This window comes from Carcharodon carcharias, chromosome 7 (genome assembly GCF_017639515.1).
Source record: "Carcharodon carcharias isolate sCarCar2 chromosome 7, sCarCar2.pri, whole genome shotgun sequence".
NCBI lineage: Eukaryota > Metazoa > Chordata > Chondrichthyes > Lamniformes > Lamnidae > Carcharodon > Carcharodon carcharias.
The window spans coordinates 154,377,520-154,397,972 of record NC_054473.1 but is presented as its reverse complement, the minus strand read 5'-3'; the positions used below and the strand labels follow the sequence as shown (position 1 = coordinate 154,397,972).

At 44.2% G+C, this 20,453-nt stretch overlaps 1 protein-coding gene across 1 annotated transcript in view; it reads right to left on the bottom strand.

Moving 5' to 3' along the window:
• Positions 1-20,453, bottom strand: part of jph3b (junctophilin 3b) — a 175,165-nt gene that overhangs the window by 128,714 nt on the left and 25,998 nt on the right. The window contains exon 2 of the mRNA XM_041192104.1: positions 5,921-6,695. Within this exon, the coding sequence (XP_041048038.1) occupies positions 5,921-6,695 (775 nt within the window). The remainder of the gene's footprint in view (positions 1-5,920; positions 6,696-20,453) is intronic.

The following is a 20,453-nucleotide window of genomic DNA, read 5'->3' as shown; positions in this document are numbered from 1 at the left end:
GTGATATTGGGACGATCAAGGATGATGGGGAGACATGAGGGTGAGAGGGGGATGGTGGAGGGAAATGGGTTCTACCGCAAACCATACAATGATCATTGTTACAATGTCTCCACAAGCACATGTGGTGCCAGGATTGGAGATCCAAATGGGAGGAGTCCTGTGTGTGGTGGGTGGACATTCGGTTGTGGACAATGGAATAAATTGAAAATCTCACTGCTCATCAGTTCTATGGGTGAAATCCCTGGATACACATGTTCTCATAACTCTTTCTGCCTTCTTCACACAATTCAATTGCTGGAATACCTATGGATCTCGTACACCCAATATTCCTGCAATCTCAGGAACAAGAGGAGAGGTTGCAACAAGCAATGGCTCTTGCCAGTCAACAACAGAGCCCGCAAAGCCAGTCGCAGGCAGGATCAGAGGGGGAGGCAGGTCAGGATGCAGCCATCCAGGGAAGGCACTTTAGTAGACAGGCACTGGCGTTTGCCAGCAAAGTTGTGTCCATGACTCAGACTCTCCCTTTTTGTCCAGGAGGCTCTTTTATAGCCCACTAGTAGCTGCAGCATTGTTGACTGATGGCTGGTTTTACCTCCCCCACCACGAAATTGCATGTGTTTCCCATGCAAGTTGCTGGCAGTTAGATTTTTATTTAGAATCTCCTGGGAAACATGAGAGTAAAAGAGATTAGAAGTGGCACATAATTCTGGTTATGCCATCGGGAACAGTATGCCACAGTTAAAATTCCCCCCATGTTTCTGCTTGTTTCTCTGAAAACCTGCCATAATTTCAAAACCCAGGAGGCTTTTTAGAGCCAAACTTGTAACCCTTGGGCTTAGGTGGCTCTTATTCAAACAGTATTTGCGGTGTACTTACTGTCCAGATGTTATTCTTGCATAGGCACTGTTAGTAACCCCAAGTATTGGTAAAGGTTGTTCAATACTGATCAGAATTTCTTTAGAGAGAGTTTTATGAAGGAAGCTACAGCTGGCATGAGAAAATATGCAATGAGAAAAGGGTCTTTCACCTTATGCAACTTGTTCCTTGTACGGCCAACAAGTGTGGTCTAACTAATCATGGATCTAACCTACAGAATGAGCAAGCTGGCCAGCCAATCTCCACAGTGGGAGGCCCAGTCCATTTTTAGGGCAGAGCCTCATTAACATGTCACTAGCTAGATGCACAATCCAATTGTGCATCATGCTCCACTTGCTGGCTCAGAGACGTTACAATATTAGATGGTCCAGAAACTCAGCAGGCTGGCAGAAAGGTGGGTCTATGGGAGAGAACAATAGTAGAGAGGACAATGAATGGGTTGGCATGCTGACTGCTTTTGAATGGGTAGAAATGGAACTAAGCATGAGCATTACCAAACAGATAGACCATAGAAGAGAGGCAGTGGAGAACTATATGATCAATTATGCCAAATGCAAAGGACGATCAGATGTGAGAACACACTATGGACACAGTTGCAGAGGGCATCATTGTTGACTTTGAGTAAGGTGAATTCAGTGCAAGGATTAAACAGGGTGTGTGGAGAGATGGGCATAGAGGTAACAACACATTCAAAGAAATGGGGGTTGAAATTGGGACAGTAGTTGGAGAGGACAAAGGAGTGAAGGGGCCTTTTGAGGAAGTGGCTGATGGTGATGATTTAGAAAAGGAGAGTGGGTGTGTTTATACCACCTAAGATTTGAACAATTTTTGTTTTCTTTCTTCCTTTTCTCTCCACCCCATCCAACACCCTCAAATCTAAACAAACTCACCCTAACCAGGCCAGGGAAGTTAGAACCCATAAGTAAAACCATATGTGGATGTGAGTGCTTCCAGGTCATATGATTGTTATCAGAGTCACCTGATTATTATTTGACAGATTCTGCAGCTCCCACTGAGTCTGATATTTCATTGTGTCTACCATTTATTTGAGGTCCTTCACATCACTTAACTGTTGAAGAAAATGCCATCAGCCAATAATGCCCTGCCCAAATTCAGCTAAGTGAATATAAAGCTTGAGATTGAGTTAGACTGCAACAACTTGATGACAGCCTTTGTGAAGTAAAGGTGTCTGAGACATTGCTGCGCAGTGAAGTTCAGGTAGGAGACCCAGAGCCAGTATGCCACATTCCTCTCTCCCCCAGCTGCTGCTGCTCTGTCCTTTCTTCTTAACTGTTTCCCCTCATCCTCCAGCCCCAAATGCAGCCCTATCAAACCATCCATGATTGCAGTGAAACTATTGCGATAGTACCCATAAGCAGTGCAGCACCAGCAGGGGCTTCTTATCAGGAGTCACAGTTAAGTTATAGATTTCATCATAAGGTCAGAAGTAACGATGTTCGCTGATGATTGCACAATGTTCAGCACCATTTGTGACTCCTTGCAACAAGGCCTGGACAATATCCAGGTTTGGGCTGACAAGTGGCAAGTAACATTCATGCCACACAAGCGCCAGGCAATGACCATCTCCAAAAAGAGAGAATCCAAACATCGCCCCTGATGTTCAATGGCTTACCATCACTGAATCCCCCACTATCAACATCCTGGGGGGTTATCATTGACCAGAAACTGAAACTGAACTTGACTCACCACATAAATATTGTGGTTACAAGAGCAGGTCAGAGGTTAGGAATCGTGCAATGAGTAACTCACCTCCTGACTCTCCAAATCCTATCCACCATCTACAAGACACACGTCAGGAGTGTAATGGAATACTCCCCACTTGCCTGGAGGAGTGCAGCTCCCACAACACTCAAGAAGCTTGACACTGTCCAGGACAAAGCAGCCCACTTGATTGGCACCCCATCTACAAACCTTCACTTCCCCACCACTGATGCACAGTAGCAGCAGTGTTTACCATCTACAAGATGCTGCTACTGTGCATCAGACTCCTTCAACAGGACCTTTCAAACCCACGACCACTACCATCTAGAAGGACAAGGGCAGCAGGCATATGGGAACACAACCACCTGGAGGTTCCCCTCCAAGCCACCCACCATCCTGACTTGGAAATATATCGCCATTCCTTCATTACTGCTGAGTCAAAATCCTGGAACTCCCTTCCTAACAGAGCTGTGGGTGCACCTACACCACATGGACTGCAGCGGTTCAAGAAGGCAACTCACCACCACCTTCTCAAGGGCAGCTACAGATGGACAATAAATGCTGGTCCAGACAGTGAAGCCCACATCCCATGAATTAATTAAAAAAAAATTGCAGAAAATAGTCCAAAAAAACCTAAAAGTAGCAGCCTAAAAGGACAAACTGCCAACTTACCAATATGTAATGGATTAGCCCTTTAGATAGCACTGCTGAAAAGTCCTTGCACCTTGAGTTTTGGAGCGAGTTTATCACGTGGCAAGTCAATCACTGAGGCAGCTGAATTTTGGAAAAGAAGCCCACAGTAATCCTTGTAGCCCTAATTACCAATTCACATATGTCTGATGTGTGCCTTGGACAAAAGCAGCCCAACTAACATGGCAGACAGTGCATTCCCGGAGACATACAGGTGTGTGTGCACCACTTACCATGTTTCCCGCATTACAACTGTGACTATATTTCAAAACTACTTCTTTACTGGCTGTAAAGCACTTTGAAATGTCCTGAGGTTATGAAAGGTGCTATATGAATCTAAGGGCGGGATTTTCCGCACCAGCCCATTGCCGGGATCTTCCAGTCCCGCCGCAAATCAATGGACTTCTGGCTGGGGCACCGCCTCACCCATGACGGGACCGGAAAATCCCGGCCTAAGTCTTTCTTTCCACATTGGTCTCTCTGGCACCAATGAATTCCTAGGCCCTGGTTTACTCATTAGACTCAATACTGACAAACACCCATTAATCTTTGTGCAATGCAGCTCTGTTTTTATATATGGGTAGTCAGATCTTAATAAGGGTTTTTAAAAAGAAGATACATGTGAGATCTGTTCCTTCTGGCAGGTGTTAAGGATCAGTAAAGGATGTTAAGGGTTTTCTGCCAGTGACAATCCAATTCCCAGCAGGTGTAAGACTACAGGAGAAAATTGCTAGTTTTTTTCACTTTTGAACCAGCTTACATGGTTCAACAACTGCACTCCACATGAGCGAGCTGTGCACAAAAGCAGGTTTGCTAATACTAAAATTTATGTCAATTGAAGACAACCAGGAAGGTTCATTTTTGAGCATCATGTCTTAGTTGAGTGGTTCTACTGAGCTAATGGTACAAATTTTAAAGTAACCTGGCTACAAATTATATCACTCATAAGCCACAAGTTGCTTGACTTTTTTAAAAAAACAAAGGCTGAACGTTATTTTCTTTTAAAAGGATTTACAGCTCATTTGGCCTTGATTAGATATTCAGAGACATTTTTTGTCCAAGAAGTAGAAATACTCATTTACTTGTATCTATTCAAAGGCCATCAATTATTATTTTCCCTCTGCATCAACAGGAGAGAACAATGTATTTGTCAGCATAAACTATTCCACATTTTCATTTCAAAAAACTATGGCTCCTACTATGATAAAACGTAGCTGATAGAGATGTTAATCTCAACACAAATCCAGATTAGGAAAGATATAAATTGCCTTTAGTTTCCAAATCAAATGGTATAAATGGCGAAGGGTCTGTGCAAAATTTTAAATGATTTCCCTTTGGATATTAATATTGGAAACTTACAATATTCTGTCATGGAATAAGTAACTGTTTCTAAAGTACAAAACTGTAGCATGTCATAACAAAAGTTAACTAGTTCAAAATCATGTTACAATTGAGTAGCTGTTACAGGATTTAACCCCTTTTATTAATCCAACTCACCTTTATTATTTTATCCCTCATTAATACCACTCACTTTCATATATCTCTTCTCCCTTATAATGTTCTGTGTTCAGCTAACAGGAAGCACTTTCCTGAGCAGCAAAAGACTGTGCCTCAGACTACTCTATATGAAGTAAACTCCAACTGCTCTATTTTGGAGTTTGATGAAATTTATAACATTTCCAGTTGTCAAATTAAAGTCTCCAGATAGTAAGTACTAGGATTTAACCTCATGACTATAACTGTATGAAATAAACATCTTTACTTCTCTACTGTTTTGGTGCCTTTCTAAACAGAAGTTTAAACAAGTGAAAACCTTAGTGAAAATTAATGACTGGGATACAGAAGTGATGATTACTTACAGACATCAGTGGAAAAGTGTCAGCTTTTCGTACATACCAATTAAGCACAAGCATCGCTGCTAAGTTATAGTTAGTGTTGGTTTCAGAATCAGGGTGAAGATAAGGCTGAGAGGCTGGAGTGGTGGGGCAGGGGTGGTGCTCAGATTTAATCGACAATCCCTGGATTTGGCAGTTGGTAGATAGTTGCTGAGTTAGTGCCATTATTTAATTGTCCACTGTCAAATCACAGCCCTAAAGTTAACCTCTCCCATTAGCTCATGTTCCTCTTCAAGTTACATCATTTCTTCTGTTTGCATGCCAGAACCCTTCTCTCTGTTGGCTCTTGCCCACATTGCGCTTGCCAACTCTGGCATTTTTTCTAGCAATATTGCCACCTTGACACCAATTCCCTTCCTGGCTCCTTCTCAGTCCTCCTTTAATCTTCCAATATTACTCATCTTGTTCTCCTTTCTAAACCTCTGAGTCTTTCAGCCTAACTCCTTTAACCTTTTCATATTCTCTTGAACTAATGTTATCAGCACCAAGTTAGCCAACCTCAAATTAACTGGAGGTTCATGGGCCAAGCTGCCACTCACACTGACCACCTCCAGTGGCTCTGCCACTGTGTAGGATACAAGTAATACACTTATTTCCAAACTACCACTTATACAGCCATAAATCAAATCGGTCTGTGCCATTTCTGACAAAATGGTTATTTGTTTACAAAAAGTTAGGTTCATACAAAATCATTGTAAATCTCACAATTTGATGTGAGTCAGCAGCCAGCTTCTTACCTGGATGCAGAAATCTCAGCTTTTTGTTTAGCAATAGCTGCAGCCCGTTCAGCTGCTTCCACTGCCCTATCCACTTTGTCCCGAATCTTACTTGTCCGTAGAGGAATCAAGTTCTTCCTCTTCCCACTCACCAACACATTCTGTTTATATTTGCCTTCTTCTTTTGTTCCATCTGGAAACGTTGTACATCCATAACCATGCCTCTTGTTGCTCAGCCACTCCCCTTCAAATTTCAAGCCATCAGACCGGTGGCTTAACCCAAAACCAGAGCGTTTGTCATTTTTCCATTCTCCAATATATGTTTCTGTTGTTGTTGCATCTATATCATCTTCAATGACTGACAAATCTGTCTCAACCTCACCAAAACTAATCGTGGAATTGATATCACTGGCTGTAGAACTGACCGTACTCATCCCAGCTTCACTTCGAAATGAGCTCTGCTTGCTTCTTTGGCTGGCCAAGGAACTTTTGGATTCGGACTTCCGGAGTTTCAATCCACTCAAAAGGGACCTGCGAAAAATCCCTTTCTTTTTGTTTTTGGTTGAAAGAAGATCATTGTCACTATGCATAGTGAGAACAAAGCCCCCCCTGGATCCTGCAGGACTTCCAGCTGGGGTTTCTGGGTGTATGGCTGTACCATTACTATGTTCACTTCTTAGAGAGTTAATAGAAGTTCTAAGAGGAGACCTGATAACAGCAGCCATCCCATAGGGAACACTCTGACGCACACCATACCCATGGCGCATTCCTCCAACCCATTGTCCTTGATAGGTACCTGTAACAGAGAACACATCAATTTTAAATATTTATCATATTTATAGCATATATATAAATATATAACTTAAATAATGAATAGATCTCACTGATCAGACATAGTTGAATAAATCCGGATATCGGCTAATTCTTGTAGGCACTGATCAAATGTTAGACACTGATTCAGCAAGGTTTACTGAACTGCCTCTCCCTTTCACAGGGCTACCATCTCTATAAGAAACATCCTTATTTACACCACACAAATAAAAATCAAAATAAAACATAAATGCTGAAAATCTGAAACAAAAGAAGAGAATGCTGAAACTTGCAGCAGGTGAATCGGAGGACTGATAAGTCAACGTTTCAGGCTGGGTGTGTATTTTGTCTGCATATCTACTCAGATCTGCTCACTTGTCAGTGAGATTTGAAGATGGCCAAGTGTTACTTCATTTGGGCCCATAATACTTTAACCTGATAACAATGATAAGTGACAAGTAACATTCATGCCACACAAGTGCTGAGCAATGACCATTTCGAACAAGAGAGAATCTAACCATCTCCTTCTAACATCACTGGCATTGCCCCCACCATCAGCATCTTAGGGGTTATCATTGACCAGAAAATTAATGAACTAGCCATATAAATATTGTATCAACAAGAGTAGGTCAGAGGCTGGGAATTCTGTGGTGAGAACTCAACTCCTGACTTCCCAGAGCCTGTCCACTACCTACAAGGCACAATTCAGGAGTGTGATGGAATACTCTACACCTGCCTCAATGAGTACGGCTCCAACAACAGTCAAGAAGCTTACCATCATTCAGGATAAAGCAGCCTGCTTGATCACCACCCCATCTCCCACCTTAAACATTTATTCCCTCTACCAGTGACACACAGTGGTAGCAGTCTGTGCCATATACACGATGTATTGCAGCAACTGACCAAGGCTCCTTCGACAGCACCTTCCAAACCTGTGACCTCTACCCCTAGAAGAATAAAGGCAGCAGATAAATGGGAACACCACAACCTGCAAACTCCCCTCCAAGCTACACACTACCCTTGGAACGATATCTCCATTCCTTTACTGTTGCTAAGTCAAAATCCTGGAACTGTAGGCATACCTACACCAATTTTTTTATTTGGTCATGGGATATGGGTGTCGCTGGCTAGGCCAGCAGTTTATTGCCTATCTCTAACTGCCATTGCTCAGAGGGCATTTAACAGTCAACCACATTGCTGTGGGTCTGGAGTCATATGTAGGCCAGACCAGGTAAGTACAGCAGATTTCTTTCCCTAAAGGGCATTAGTGAACCAGGTGGGCTTTTACAACAATCAACAATGATTTTATGCTCATCATTAAACTTTTAATTCCAGATTTTGACTGAATTCTAATTCCACCATGGTAGGATTCAAAACCAAGTCCCCAGAGCATTACCCTGGGTCTCTAGAATACCAGTCTAGTGACAATACCACTACACTACCGCCTTGCTTATGGATTGCAAAGACTCATGAAGGCAGCTTACCACCACCTTTTCAAGGGCAATTAGAGATGAACAACAAATTCTGGCCTTGCCAGCAATGCTCACACCCCATGGAAAAATAAGAAAAAATAAATTTCCAGTGTGCTCTTAATCTACCGAGAAAATACAAAACCAACTCACATATTGTTCAGAATTATAAGGTTAAAGGTTAAAACAATCTTCTGAAGTATCCATGGAGAGAGTTTGCTTCAGCTGCCTTGCAAATGAGGCAAATATATAATTTAATGTTAGGTGCAATTTTAAGGGGTCTAATGGATACAGTAAATAGAAGTAGACTCTCCTCTCCTGCCCCATGTTATAGTACTTACACATGCCTGTGTCGCATAACTTAGTAGGCTGCAGTAGTTCAGGTGTCCTTCCATATTAAATGCGAATTATCACCAGCTATTTCATTACTGACATTAACTAGGTGATTAGATGAACAATCTTATCATATTGCATTAGGTAACTTCTTGTCCCCCAGTGGCAATAAAAAAGTTTGAAGTCCACTTACTCCAGGAGAGGCAGCAGGACTGCTAGCTAAATTCTGCCTCTTATGCATGCTTCTTGGGTTTTACGTCTTTGATCGATCAGAGTGACCTTTCAAACTATTCCAATTGGAAATATTTGGATGAAATGCTCAAACCTTCTTTAGGATACTACAGTATTTGAGAATGGATAGTTTAACATGCTTCAAGCTGCTAACCCAACAGTTAGTTGAGAATTGAAAAATTTATACATTTGATTTTGTGGTAGAACTGGCAGAGACCTAAGGCCAAAACATTGAAAAGATAAAGAGAGAGAATATCCTTTATACTGACATATATGAAATAGATTTCAAAATTTTCATGGCAATAATAACATTTTTCAGCCTGGCACTAATGTTAAAATCAGTGACTGAAAAACATGTTCTTCATTATACTTTTGAAAGCTATCAGTCTGTTACTGTTTTTGATCACTGTTACAGATAGATTCTAAATTGTCTTTATTTAGAAAATAATACTTCTTTTAGAAAATGTATTCAACACAAAGAATACAGAAACTAAACTTCAATAGCAGTATCAATATAGAGTCAATATTGTTGCAGCCTTTTAGGTGATTTCACAATACTGAAAAAGGAATGTTATTTTTGAGTATTTGCTCCTGCTGCTTGTAGTGCTCCTGCACTTTGCTTATTGCTTTGCTGAAGAAACCCAACTGGAAACAAATTAATTCTTTGCTCTTTCACAATATCTGTATGAGTGCTACTAAAATTTAATATTCCAGTGCAATAAAAGAAATGAGTTGTACTTGAAACAACTTGCTTAGGAATTTAAAGGACACCCTTGTGGAAAGAGAAACCATTTTGCAGAGGAAGCCCCAGAACAGATCATCATGTGATTCAAGGCTTAAATATTGATGTTATTAAAGATGGGATGGTAGAGATAGAAGCAAGGGTTTGCAGTGGTTGAGGGGCCGAGACACAGAGCCAAAGAAAAAGATTAAATGTAAAAGACTTAGCACAATGATCCAGAGAAACTTTGTCACATGGAGAGTTGTGAGGTTGTGGAATTCACTTCCAGGGTTAGTGGTTGGGGCACAAATGCTCTGACATGACAATTGGTTCCCATATTTTATTATCTAAGACAGACCTCAGCCCAGTCATTTACTCTAAGAACGGAATTTTCCATGCCTGCTGGCGTCAGGCATCATGGCAGGAGTGAGCGGACAATATGGCGGGAAGGCCAAAAATCAGTTTCACAATATTGCGAAACCAGTTTGCAATGTCTACTCCACCCATCAATGGCAGGCTGCATTTCCCGCCGCTGCACATCAGGAACTTCATTGTAATACATCTGCACATCATTATAAGCCCAGCTTGCCGGAATCATCCCCCCACGCTGGATCATCCAAGTACATCAGCGTGATTACATGCCAGCCTGTTTCACAACAGCATCTATAAGGCGTGCAACTGGCGAGCTGCACTTCAAGGGGAACTCAGAGGTAAGTGCACACTAATGTTGCACAGCGCTTGCGAGGGTCACCTGTTGGACCTCAAGGTTGAGGTGCCATCCATTCAGGCAAGGGCACAGGCAAGTCGCATTTTCCCGGCTGGCTGACAGTGCGGTGCCAAGGCAAGGACTGCACTGTGGTTTGAAGCGAATTTTGGGGGAGGTGGGCAAGGGCTCCACTGCGGTTGAGGCAAGTTGGGGGGGGGCAAGGGCTGCACTGTGGTTGAGGCAAGTTGTGGGGGGCAAGGGCTGCACTGCAGTTGAGGTGAATTGGGGGGGCAGGAGCTGCACTGCAATTGAGGTGAGTTGGGGGGGGCAAGGGCTGTACTGCGGTTGAGGTGAGTTGGAGGGGCAAGGGCTGCACTGCGGTTGAGGCAAATTGTGGAGGGCAAGTTGGGGGGGGGCAATGGCTGCACTGCGGTTGAGGTGAGTTGAGGGAAGCGGCCACACATTAGGTAACCTTGTGTAAAGTGACCATTCCTCCACAAGCTGAGACAGTTCAGGCACAGCCACATTGACATGCTTTGAGTTGGGCCTCTAGCTTATCTGCCTACCCAGACAACGCAGAGGCCTGAATGTGCCACCAAATACCCCAGAGCTTTTCACCCTTTGAGCACAGACTGCAAACTAATGAGCATTTTAGTGGACTGCAGAACAGTTGGACGACTGGGTACGTTGTACAATTTCCTTGCTAAAGCTGACCATGGAGCAGTCGCTGCTGGAGGCGCTCACAGCCCCTTGCAATGTCAGCGTCCCGGTTTGGGCCTGTCTCCCCCATGTTTCCAGCTAACAGCGCAGCTTTGCAGTGTGGGTTAGGAGAATGCCTGTGCCTGAGCTGAGAGCACAGCATGCAGTCTGGTGGGCAAAGCTGCAGCCAATTGGTTAAGTGGAGTGGGGCGGAGGTGGGCGGGGTTTCGGGCAGCCATGCAGCCCACTAAACTCTGGCCATCCAAGTGGTGGCCAGCACTCTCTGGGATGCGTTAAAGGGCTTTCAGATCCTCTCCTTAACCAGGAAAGATTCTTAGTACACCCAACCTAGCCCATGTGTCTCTCTCTTTCATTCTGCAGGAGGAGTACATGGAGCCTGGTAACCAAATTGTATACGACGTGGCTTACAGAGAGCAGAGACAAAGGAGAAGAGAGCAACGGAGGCACCTGGCTGGGCAGACGGAGGAGTAGCGCCCTCAGGAGGAAGGGGCATCAGGGGCTCCAGCGCATGCCGCTGAAGATCCATAGCGAGCCATCACTGGTGAGTGCCTAGCTAGCCCCAGGGTCTATAGATGGCACTTGTCATTCCTGCAGATGACCGAAAACCAGTGTTGCTGAAGTCTGCACATGTCTAGGGAACTGGTCGGTCACATCTGACCCCTGCTGCAGGATTTGGCGCCAAGGGGACATGGAGGGCATCCACTGCCAGTGACCTCAGTGCTCAATTTTTACTTCAATGGACCCTTTCAGTGCTCCACAGGTGATCTCTGTGGGATATCGCAAGCCTCCATCCACAAATGCATCCATGAGGTCACAGATGCCATTTTTGCGAAGGCAAAACAACTTTATGCATTTTACCCGGGACAGGAAAGCCAGGATGCAAGAGTGCTGTGATTTGCCAAGATCTCAGGTTTTCCACAGGTTCAGAGTGCCATTGACGGCAATCAAGTGGCACTCAGGTCTCCATAACAACAAGCAGTCAACTGCGTCAACCGCAAGGGCTTTCACTCGCTGAACTGGTGTGCACCCGCCACAAATGCATCCTGCAGGTCTGCGCACGGTTCCCAGGGAGTGTCCATGACTCCTACATTCTCAGTCAGTCTCAGATCCCTGATGTCTTCTAGGGTCCAGAGGCTGCAGGGATGGCTTCTCAGGGACAAGGACTACCCACAGAGTATGTGGCTGATGATGCCCTTGTGGTGGCCTCAGGCTGCAGCGGAGCGACGGTATTAAGAGGCTCATGCTGCAACTTGCACCTTGGTGGAGCAAACCATCAGGATCCTGAAGATGTGGTTCCAGTGTCTGGACTGCTGGAGCCCTGCAATAAAGTCCACAGAGGGTGTCATGCATCACCATCACCTTCTGCACCCTTTACAACCTGGTGCTACAATGGGGAGAGGAACTGGCTGAGGAGGAGATGGAGGAGCTGGAGGATGATGAGGAGGACGTCGACGGGGATGAGGGTGAGGAGGGCCTTGAAGACAAGGATAATGGCCATAGCTTTGGCCAGATGAGGGAGGCATGCTTGGGAGGCCCTCATAGCTGCTAGATTCGTGGAGGATCATGACAACATGTAGAGAGGAGACACTATAGATCCTCACAATGCATCTCCAGTCTGGCTGATGGCAGCGCACGTACCCTCTGTGATAAGGATCCTGTCATGGAGAGGCAGTGGATGCCAATAGTCCCTACAGTCCAGGAGGATGATGACGACATGCAGTGGGGACAGCTTATGTGAATGTCTGACTCCTGTCTGGCTGTTGACAACTCGCTTGTGCTCTGTGAACAGGGTCATATGGAGATGCAGTGGGAAAACTTTAATTTTTCCTGATCTTATGGCATCCTTCATGAGCTGAGCCCTTTAGGGCCACACTGTCACCGGACACAGATGCTGATGAGATGGGGGAGCCAGCTGCACCTCAAAGATGCTGAGACCAAACAGAGAGAATGTCAGAACTCTGTGCCACCGGCCGAGGACATCCTGGCAGCATTGAGAAGCCCCATCGAGGTACAGGAATGACTGATGTGTCCAGTGACAGTGAAGGCACACCATCAGTAGGCTGGGAAGGTTGCACAAAGCATAGGGAAAAGGCCCTCAACTGAGACACCTGCCTTTATTTTATGCAGAAAGGTTTCACACCTGAGTGATACAAACACTGCTCATCAGAATAAAGAGCCATCGGAAGGGAGATATTCTTGGGAGTTAATTAACAAAGTGAACATTATGCACAAGTGATTAACACCTGTGCCCAGGGTCTGCAACTACATCTTCTTAACTTTCCTAACCCTGCTGCTATGTCTTGATGCTCCCCTGACATCCACAGCAGAGGTGGAGGCAGCCTGCTGACTGCTACACCCTGTCTGTGGTGACCTAGATGGTGCCCTTTGAAAAGCCAAGGCCTGAAAGTCCCGGCCTGCTTTCAGGGTCCTGCTCTGTGTCAGTGGCATCCTCCTCGGCCTGTGGAGCTGGGTTTGCTGGGGTCACTGGACCAGGGGATTTGAATGAGCCAGACATTCCTGGAGTCACCTGGGTGGATGGCCCCAGGGTGTGCACCTGCTGATCTTCTTCACTATGGGTGTCTGAGAGCTCCAGGCTGACTCTGTGAGGAGAAGGGGAAGTTGGATTGAGATCAAGCTGACCCACAAACCCCTTGCGTTGACATTGTTGGAGGACAAGTATGGCATCAGCAATGGAGTTCAGCACATGCAGCAGTGCAGGGCTGATGTCCTGGACCCAAGGTCTCCATGGTAGCCGCCATCCTACCAGTGTTGACCTCAGTGCATTGGCATGCCGGCACTATCAACTTAGACTAAAGGCAGATGGAATCCTCCATCATGTCTTGTAATCTGTGGAGTGCAGCGGACATCCCTTCCTGATGTTCCTGAGTTTGCCTTTGCAGTTCCAGCAACTGAGGTATGACCGAGTACAGAGGCTCATCATCTGACACGGACTCAGCAGATTTCTGGTCTCCAGCAATCTTCCAAGTGCCGGATACCTGGGAAGCCCCTGCATGCTGTGGAACAGATAGTGTGGTGCGCTCACCAGATTGCAACCCTGAGGCTACTCTAGAGCTAGGTCCCACCGAGGTGTGTGTCTCTGTGCTGGTGGAGGTTTGGCTGAGTGCTGTGATAAGTCTTCAATGAGGATTTCAGCAGATTCCTCTTCTGAGGTGTCTTTGGGCTTTAATCGAGGACTTGGGTCGTTGACTCTGTCGGCTGTTTCCCAGATATGTCTGTGAAAAAGGAGCGATAATTAGTGCATGGCAGTGGCCTATGAAAGAGGACACATCACTCACGGCATGGATGCCAGATGGATGTTGCACTGCTGGGTCCTCACTTGGTTGAGCAGCACTGACCTCACCATCAGCACTGGAACAGTCCAGATCCTCACCAGCCTGCTGGGTGGCTCTGTTTCAAAGTCTGTGAGGACCTTGATTTCAGGCATTTCTCCACCAATCCCTTTGTTGTGTGCCAGCTTGCCCTGGATGAATACAGATGGGGAAAGTGTAAGCAGGGCACCTGCCAGGCCAGGTGATAAGTATGCCTGGCATGTGTGGATGGTGAGTGGTCCCGTGGACGAGATGAGGACAATGAAGCTGTGTCTGAGGGGATGAATGGTGATGTCCCTTGAACTGGCAGTGAGTGAGATCCCTGTGGATGTGTGATGGGCTTGTGAATGTGTAAGTTGAGAGTGACGAGAAGAGTGACTTACCCTGGCGGCACGGAGGAGATCATTCATCCTCTTTTAGCACTAGGTGGTCTGTCCTCTTTTGCAGGGCATTGGTGCTGACCACCTTTGCCACCACCTACCAAATCAGACTGGTAATGTTGCTGCCCCTCTTGCTGCCAAAGTGGTGTTGGAAGACATCATGATGGGCCTCCACGGCATCCAAAGGGCATTCCAGGGATGCATCACTAAATTGGGGGGCTACAGTTGTCTTGCCTTTCGGGGGCCATGTCTTCTGTGCAGCAGTCCTGGGCTAGAAGCACTGGGAGATGTTCGCTTGTCTGCACTTTAAATATGGTGCTCAGCGTGAGTTGGTGGCAAGGTGACAGTGAAACGGCGTGTGTCGCAGGAATGCATAATTAATGAGGTGGGATTGGGATGATACGACATGAAAATCCGCCATTGCTGCCTGCGGCTAAAACGTTCTTTTTCTCACCTGTTACTGCACATGGTGCAAATCTGGGACAATTGCGCCCTAAATGTTGAGGAAATAGTTCAAGACAAGGGATGCTAGGTAATGTCAACAGCAGCAGCATTTAATAAAGCCTAAATGTAAGTACTTAACAATATGTTTATCTTAATTTACTTCTTTTTTAATAGCTGTTTCTGGATGTGGTCCATGGCAAGTGCCAGAACAACAGATCAGGCCCACAATAGAAAATTAGTTTGACACCCTGGTACAGTGGAACCTAAAATATAATACAGAAGATGTAATAAAGCTGACTAAGTGGATCAGGACAGAGTTTCTGAGTAAACTGTGCCCACTACAATAGCATGAAACTACTCAAGAGTTTCCTAACAATGAAGCCCCACCAGATAAACCCCAAAACAATTATTTCTTAGAAAGCCTCAATAAGTTATTAGTAAATCAATGGGTTCTGATCACTAAGCTGTTGAAGACATTGTTTACTTAAAATATGCCTTAATGATAGACTGCTGAAGAATGTCAGGATGATCCTTTTTCCTGGCAACCTTTTTGTATGCTAGATAAATGTAAAGGGTAATTCTAAACTGAAATTGCAAATACAGTAAACAGATTGCTCATTCTTTCCATTTTCCAGCAAAGTCATTTCTGTGGTCACATCACTATTATTTTACATCTCTACAACAATCCTCACAATATTGGCAAGCTTAATTCCTGAAAAAACTAGAAAGGTCTACTCCAAAACCTTCTCAATTATTGTCATGCTGGGAAAGTTTGCAATGCCCCTGAATCTGTAATTCATCCTTCTTTAAGGTGCTCCCTAAAGTCTACCTCTTTAGCCAAGATGGCCTCTGTAGGTTATCTGTCCTAATGTCCCTTTTTGTGGATTGATGGCCAATTTTGTTTGAAAACACTCTTGTGAAGCAGCTTAAAATGTTTCATTACATTTAAAATGCTATATAAATGCAAGTTGTTGTTGTAGTCACACTTACAATAATCTTCTTCTCATATGTAGAGACAGCTTCAAAATCAAGACATGCGGGATCCTATAATACACTGACACACAGCTGAAACACAAGCTGTACTCTACACTCATTAAGTTTTGACCTTCATTTAAATTAGGTTCCTCCCCCATATTGCAACTGGAGAATGTTTTAATAGTCATTTGGTAGTATAGAACTTGAGTATTGCTGAAAAAAGAGACATGTCAAAGATTTTCATCTTGTACTCATCAGGACACATCACAAGAATACCAATATAAGTGGGAAACAACAAGTTATACTGAATGAGATGAGAGTGCTGATCATTTGGCAAGTGGCTTTTGATTGGTGGAAATGTTGCCATGGAGAATACACCAATCGATGGTGACTGAAAATTAACTGCCAACCATTGTTGAAATTTAAACCAGGCAGCTTGATTAGTCAAGGCATTGCCCTGAGGAATGAGTCAGCAAATGGTTGTCACTTATTTGGCTTAGCCAAAACAGGCACGATGTGTGTACAGCGCCCTGTGCATTAATATATGTAGCTTCCAGCACACACAAATGCACCAAACTGCAAGCCCAACTAACAAGCTTAAACTGGCTATCAGTGTAATTCTTAGCACACTGAGGATTATTTAGCAAATGTTGTCCAATCACGGAATCACATCTAATGTTGGGCAATGTGTTTTAAATTTTGCAAGCATGGGCTGGTTGGGTACGGACTGTACCTTGTCCATTATGAACAAGGTTGGAAATTGCTGTTTGATATGATCCGCCAGTCTTTGGGACATACGGCCTACATACCTAGCATCACACTGGTGCTGAAATTCATATACCACATTACTCATTTACATGATAGGCAGAATACCTTTTTATCTTAATGGCAGCATCCTGTTAGTGGCAAATACCATTCATATTGCTACTGCATAGCAGCAGCGTGAAACAGATAACTTACCCTTCCAGGGTAATCTGAGGTAGACTGGGCACTTTTCAGAGCCGAAAGTGACGGCCTTAGGCCCGTTTATAAGGTTGCGTGATATACAGTGTGAAATAATCTGATCACGGTAGCCATTATCCTGCAGGATTCCTTTGATACGCCCTATTTCAGCAGCAAGCTTGCATGGTGAGCAAATGGCTCATTTTGTACTGTTTATCGCGCAACCTCATGAATGTGCCTAAGGCCATCACTTTCGGCCCTGAAAAGTGCCCAGTCTGCCTCAGGTTACCCTGGAAGGACAAGGTATCTCAAAAATTTGAGGAACAGGTGAAGCTAGCTGATTCACACTGCCACTATGCAATAACAACACGAGTGGGATTTGCCACTAACAGAATGCTGCCATCAAGCCAACAGGTCATTCTGCCTATCACAGAAATGAGTAATGTAATATATGAATTTCAGTGCCAGTGTGATGTTAGGTATGTTGGCCATACATGCCAAAGACTGGTGGATCATATCAAACAGCATGTCCCAGCCACTGTTCATAATGGGCAAGGTACAGACTGTACCCAACCAACCCATGCTTACAAAATTCAAAATGCAGTGCACAACATTTGACGTGATTCTGTGATTGCACAACATTTGCTAAATAATCCTCAGTGTGCTAAGAATTACACTGACAACCAAATTAAGGTTGCTAGTCAAGCTCGCAGTTTGACACATTTGCCTGTATATGAAGCTACATATATCAATACACACGGCCCTGTTCTTTGCAGACAGAAAGAACATGTACACATATTGCGCCTGTTTCAACTAAACAAAATAAGTGTCAGCCATTCGCTAACTCATTGCTCAGGGCAGTGCCTTGACCAATCAGGGTCAAGCTGCCTGGTTTAAATTTCAAACAATGGTTGGCAGTTAACTGTCAGTCACCATCAATTAGTGCATTCTCCATGGCACGCCTCCACCAATCAATCAAAGGCCACTTGCCGACCAATCAGCATTCTCTTCTCACACAGTATAAATTGCTGTTTTCCCCTTATATTAGTATTTTTGTGAAGTGCCCTGGTAAGTGCAAGACGAAAATATTTGACATGTCTCTCTTTTCAGCAATACTCAAGAACATGCTAAATGAAAAGGAGGCTATTGCTTTAAAATTAGGGAAAAATTTGTGCATCTCTATCTTTTGTTCCCTATTTCACCTCAGCCTTAGCTATATTGCTCCATTTCCCTACATCTTTCCTCCCTGGCCTATGTCTGATGTTATTACCCCACATCCCAAGAAAATGCCCTAGAATGCTGTAAGAAGCTAAAAAGCCCTTCTCTAGCTGCTAGTAGTAACATTTTTAAATGACCTGACCTCACGTTACACTGCAGGTCCATTGTAGTGCCAGTGCAGGTACCCCATCATGTATCGAGTATATGCATGTATTTTGGTATTTTATATCTGTGCACCAACATTTTTTAAAAGGATGCAGGTCTTAAATCCAAGGTGACCCAAATTCTAATACTCATCAATGAATACAAAAAGCGACGGAGTGTTTTCAACTTTTCAGTCTGGATTTGCATTCATTCAGGGTAATTAAGTTCAATTTTTATTCATGGTTATATCTTTAATTATATTCCCTAAAGTATATGTATATAAATATTTCGTATTTTAAAGGAAACTTGTAGATCTCCCTTGCCATTGTTCTCCAGCAGCCTGTGACATCAAGTTCTGTTTCTGATCTTAACCATTGTCACCCTACAGCTTAAGATATGCCAGTATTTCACCTCTCCCTGTAATACAGCAAATTTACTACACCAGTCCATCACAGGACTAACTCAAAACAAAAATATTACACACTTACTGGTACTGAGAGCTTCGGGTCTCTCAGATGTATTATTTGTTTTACTAATTAACTCCAATTTAAAAACTTTTTATGACACAAGAAACTTTTTGCATGGTAATTTTGTTGCTCTAATTAGCAGTATGTGTTTATATTGTTTGCTGTGCCAGCTCATGTAGCGTGTGCGGATCCATTGCAAGCATTTAACAGGGAGCTGGATGAATTCCTGACTGTGACATAGAAAAGGAACGTGGGGCACTGGGCAATGTATTTGAAGATCAATATGACATCCTGGAATTCACTTGTCCCCCTTGGGATTCAGAGAGGGGTATCCCAGATTCTTTTTCCCTGAATTGATCTAGGGTTTTTTCTCTGCTTCCTGCTTCTCCCAGGAAATCGTGTAGCTGCTGTTGGGTGGGAACACCAGGGATCATAATGCTGATTGCACTATGGGATAGGTTGGATGGACCAGCTTAATTATATAAAAGCAAAATATTGCAAATGCTGGAAATCTGAAATAAAAACAGAAAAAGCTGGTAAAACTCAGCAGGCCTGGCAGCATCTGTGGAAAGAGTAACAGAGTTAACGTTTCAAGACTATATTACCTCTTCAGAGCTAAAGAGAAGTAGAGATGTGATTTGATGGATTTTATACTGTTTCAGAAGGGGTGGAGCAGGTGAAGCAAGATAGAAGCTCAGGGATAGGTGACAGCTAAGGAGAGGTTGACAAAGATGTCATGGACACAAGACAAAGGGAGTATTAGTGTTAGTGGTAAAGGGTAAAGAAGGTGCTGATAGTGGCATAAAGGTAAGAAAGCAGAATGTGTTAATAGCGGAACAAGGGTCAGTAATCTGTGAAAGCACAATATAGAAACAAGTGACAGATGGCCCTGTGGGAAGATGGGGTTTGGGGAAAAAAGGATAAAAATGAACAAATAAATAAAATAATAAAATAAATTTTAAAAATAAAAAAGAAAATAAATAAATAAATTGGATTAAAAAGGGGTAAAGATGGAGGAGAGAGTTCATGGTCTGAAGTTGCTGAACTCAATGCTAAGTCCAGAAGGCTGTAAAGTGTCAGCTTGTGGTGGGCTTCATTGGAACATTTCAGCAGGACAAGGACAGACGTGGGCATGAAAGCACAATGGTGAGTTGAAATGGCAAGTGACAGCAAGGTCAAGGTCATGCCTGCAGACTGAGCAAAGATGTTTTGCAAAGCAGTCACCCAGTCTCCGTTTAGTCTCCCCAATGTAGAGGAGACCTCATTGGGAGCAGCGAATACAGTAAACTAAATTGATGGAGGTGAAAGTGAAGCGTTTGGGGCCTTGGACAGTGAGGAGGGAGTAAAGGGGTAGGTGTTGCATCTTCTGCGATTGCATGAGAAGGTGCCGTGCGAAAGGGATGAGGGAGTGATGGAGGAGTGGACCAGGGTGTCATGGAGGGAACGGTCCCAACAGAATGCTGACAGGGTGGGGTGAGGGGAAGATGTGTTTGGTGGTGGCATCATGCTGGAGTTGGCGGAAATGGCAGAAGGTGGTTCTTTGAATGCGGAGACTGGCCCTTGACATAAGGGCCACGCATACAGAAGATGGAAAGTCTTGAACAAGTTGGGTGAAAGTGGGTGGAGTCATGAGATTTCACAACGCTACCAAGATTTAACACTTTG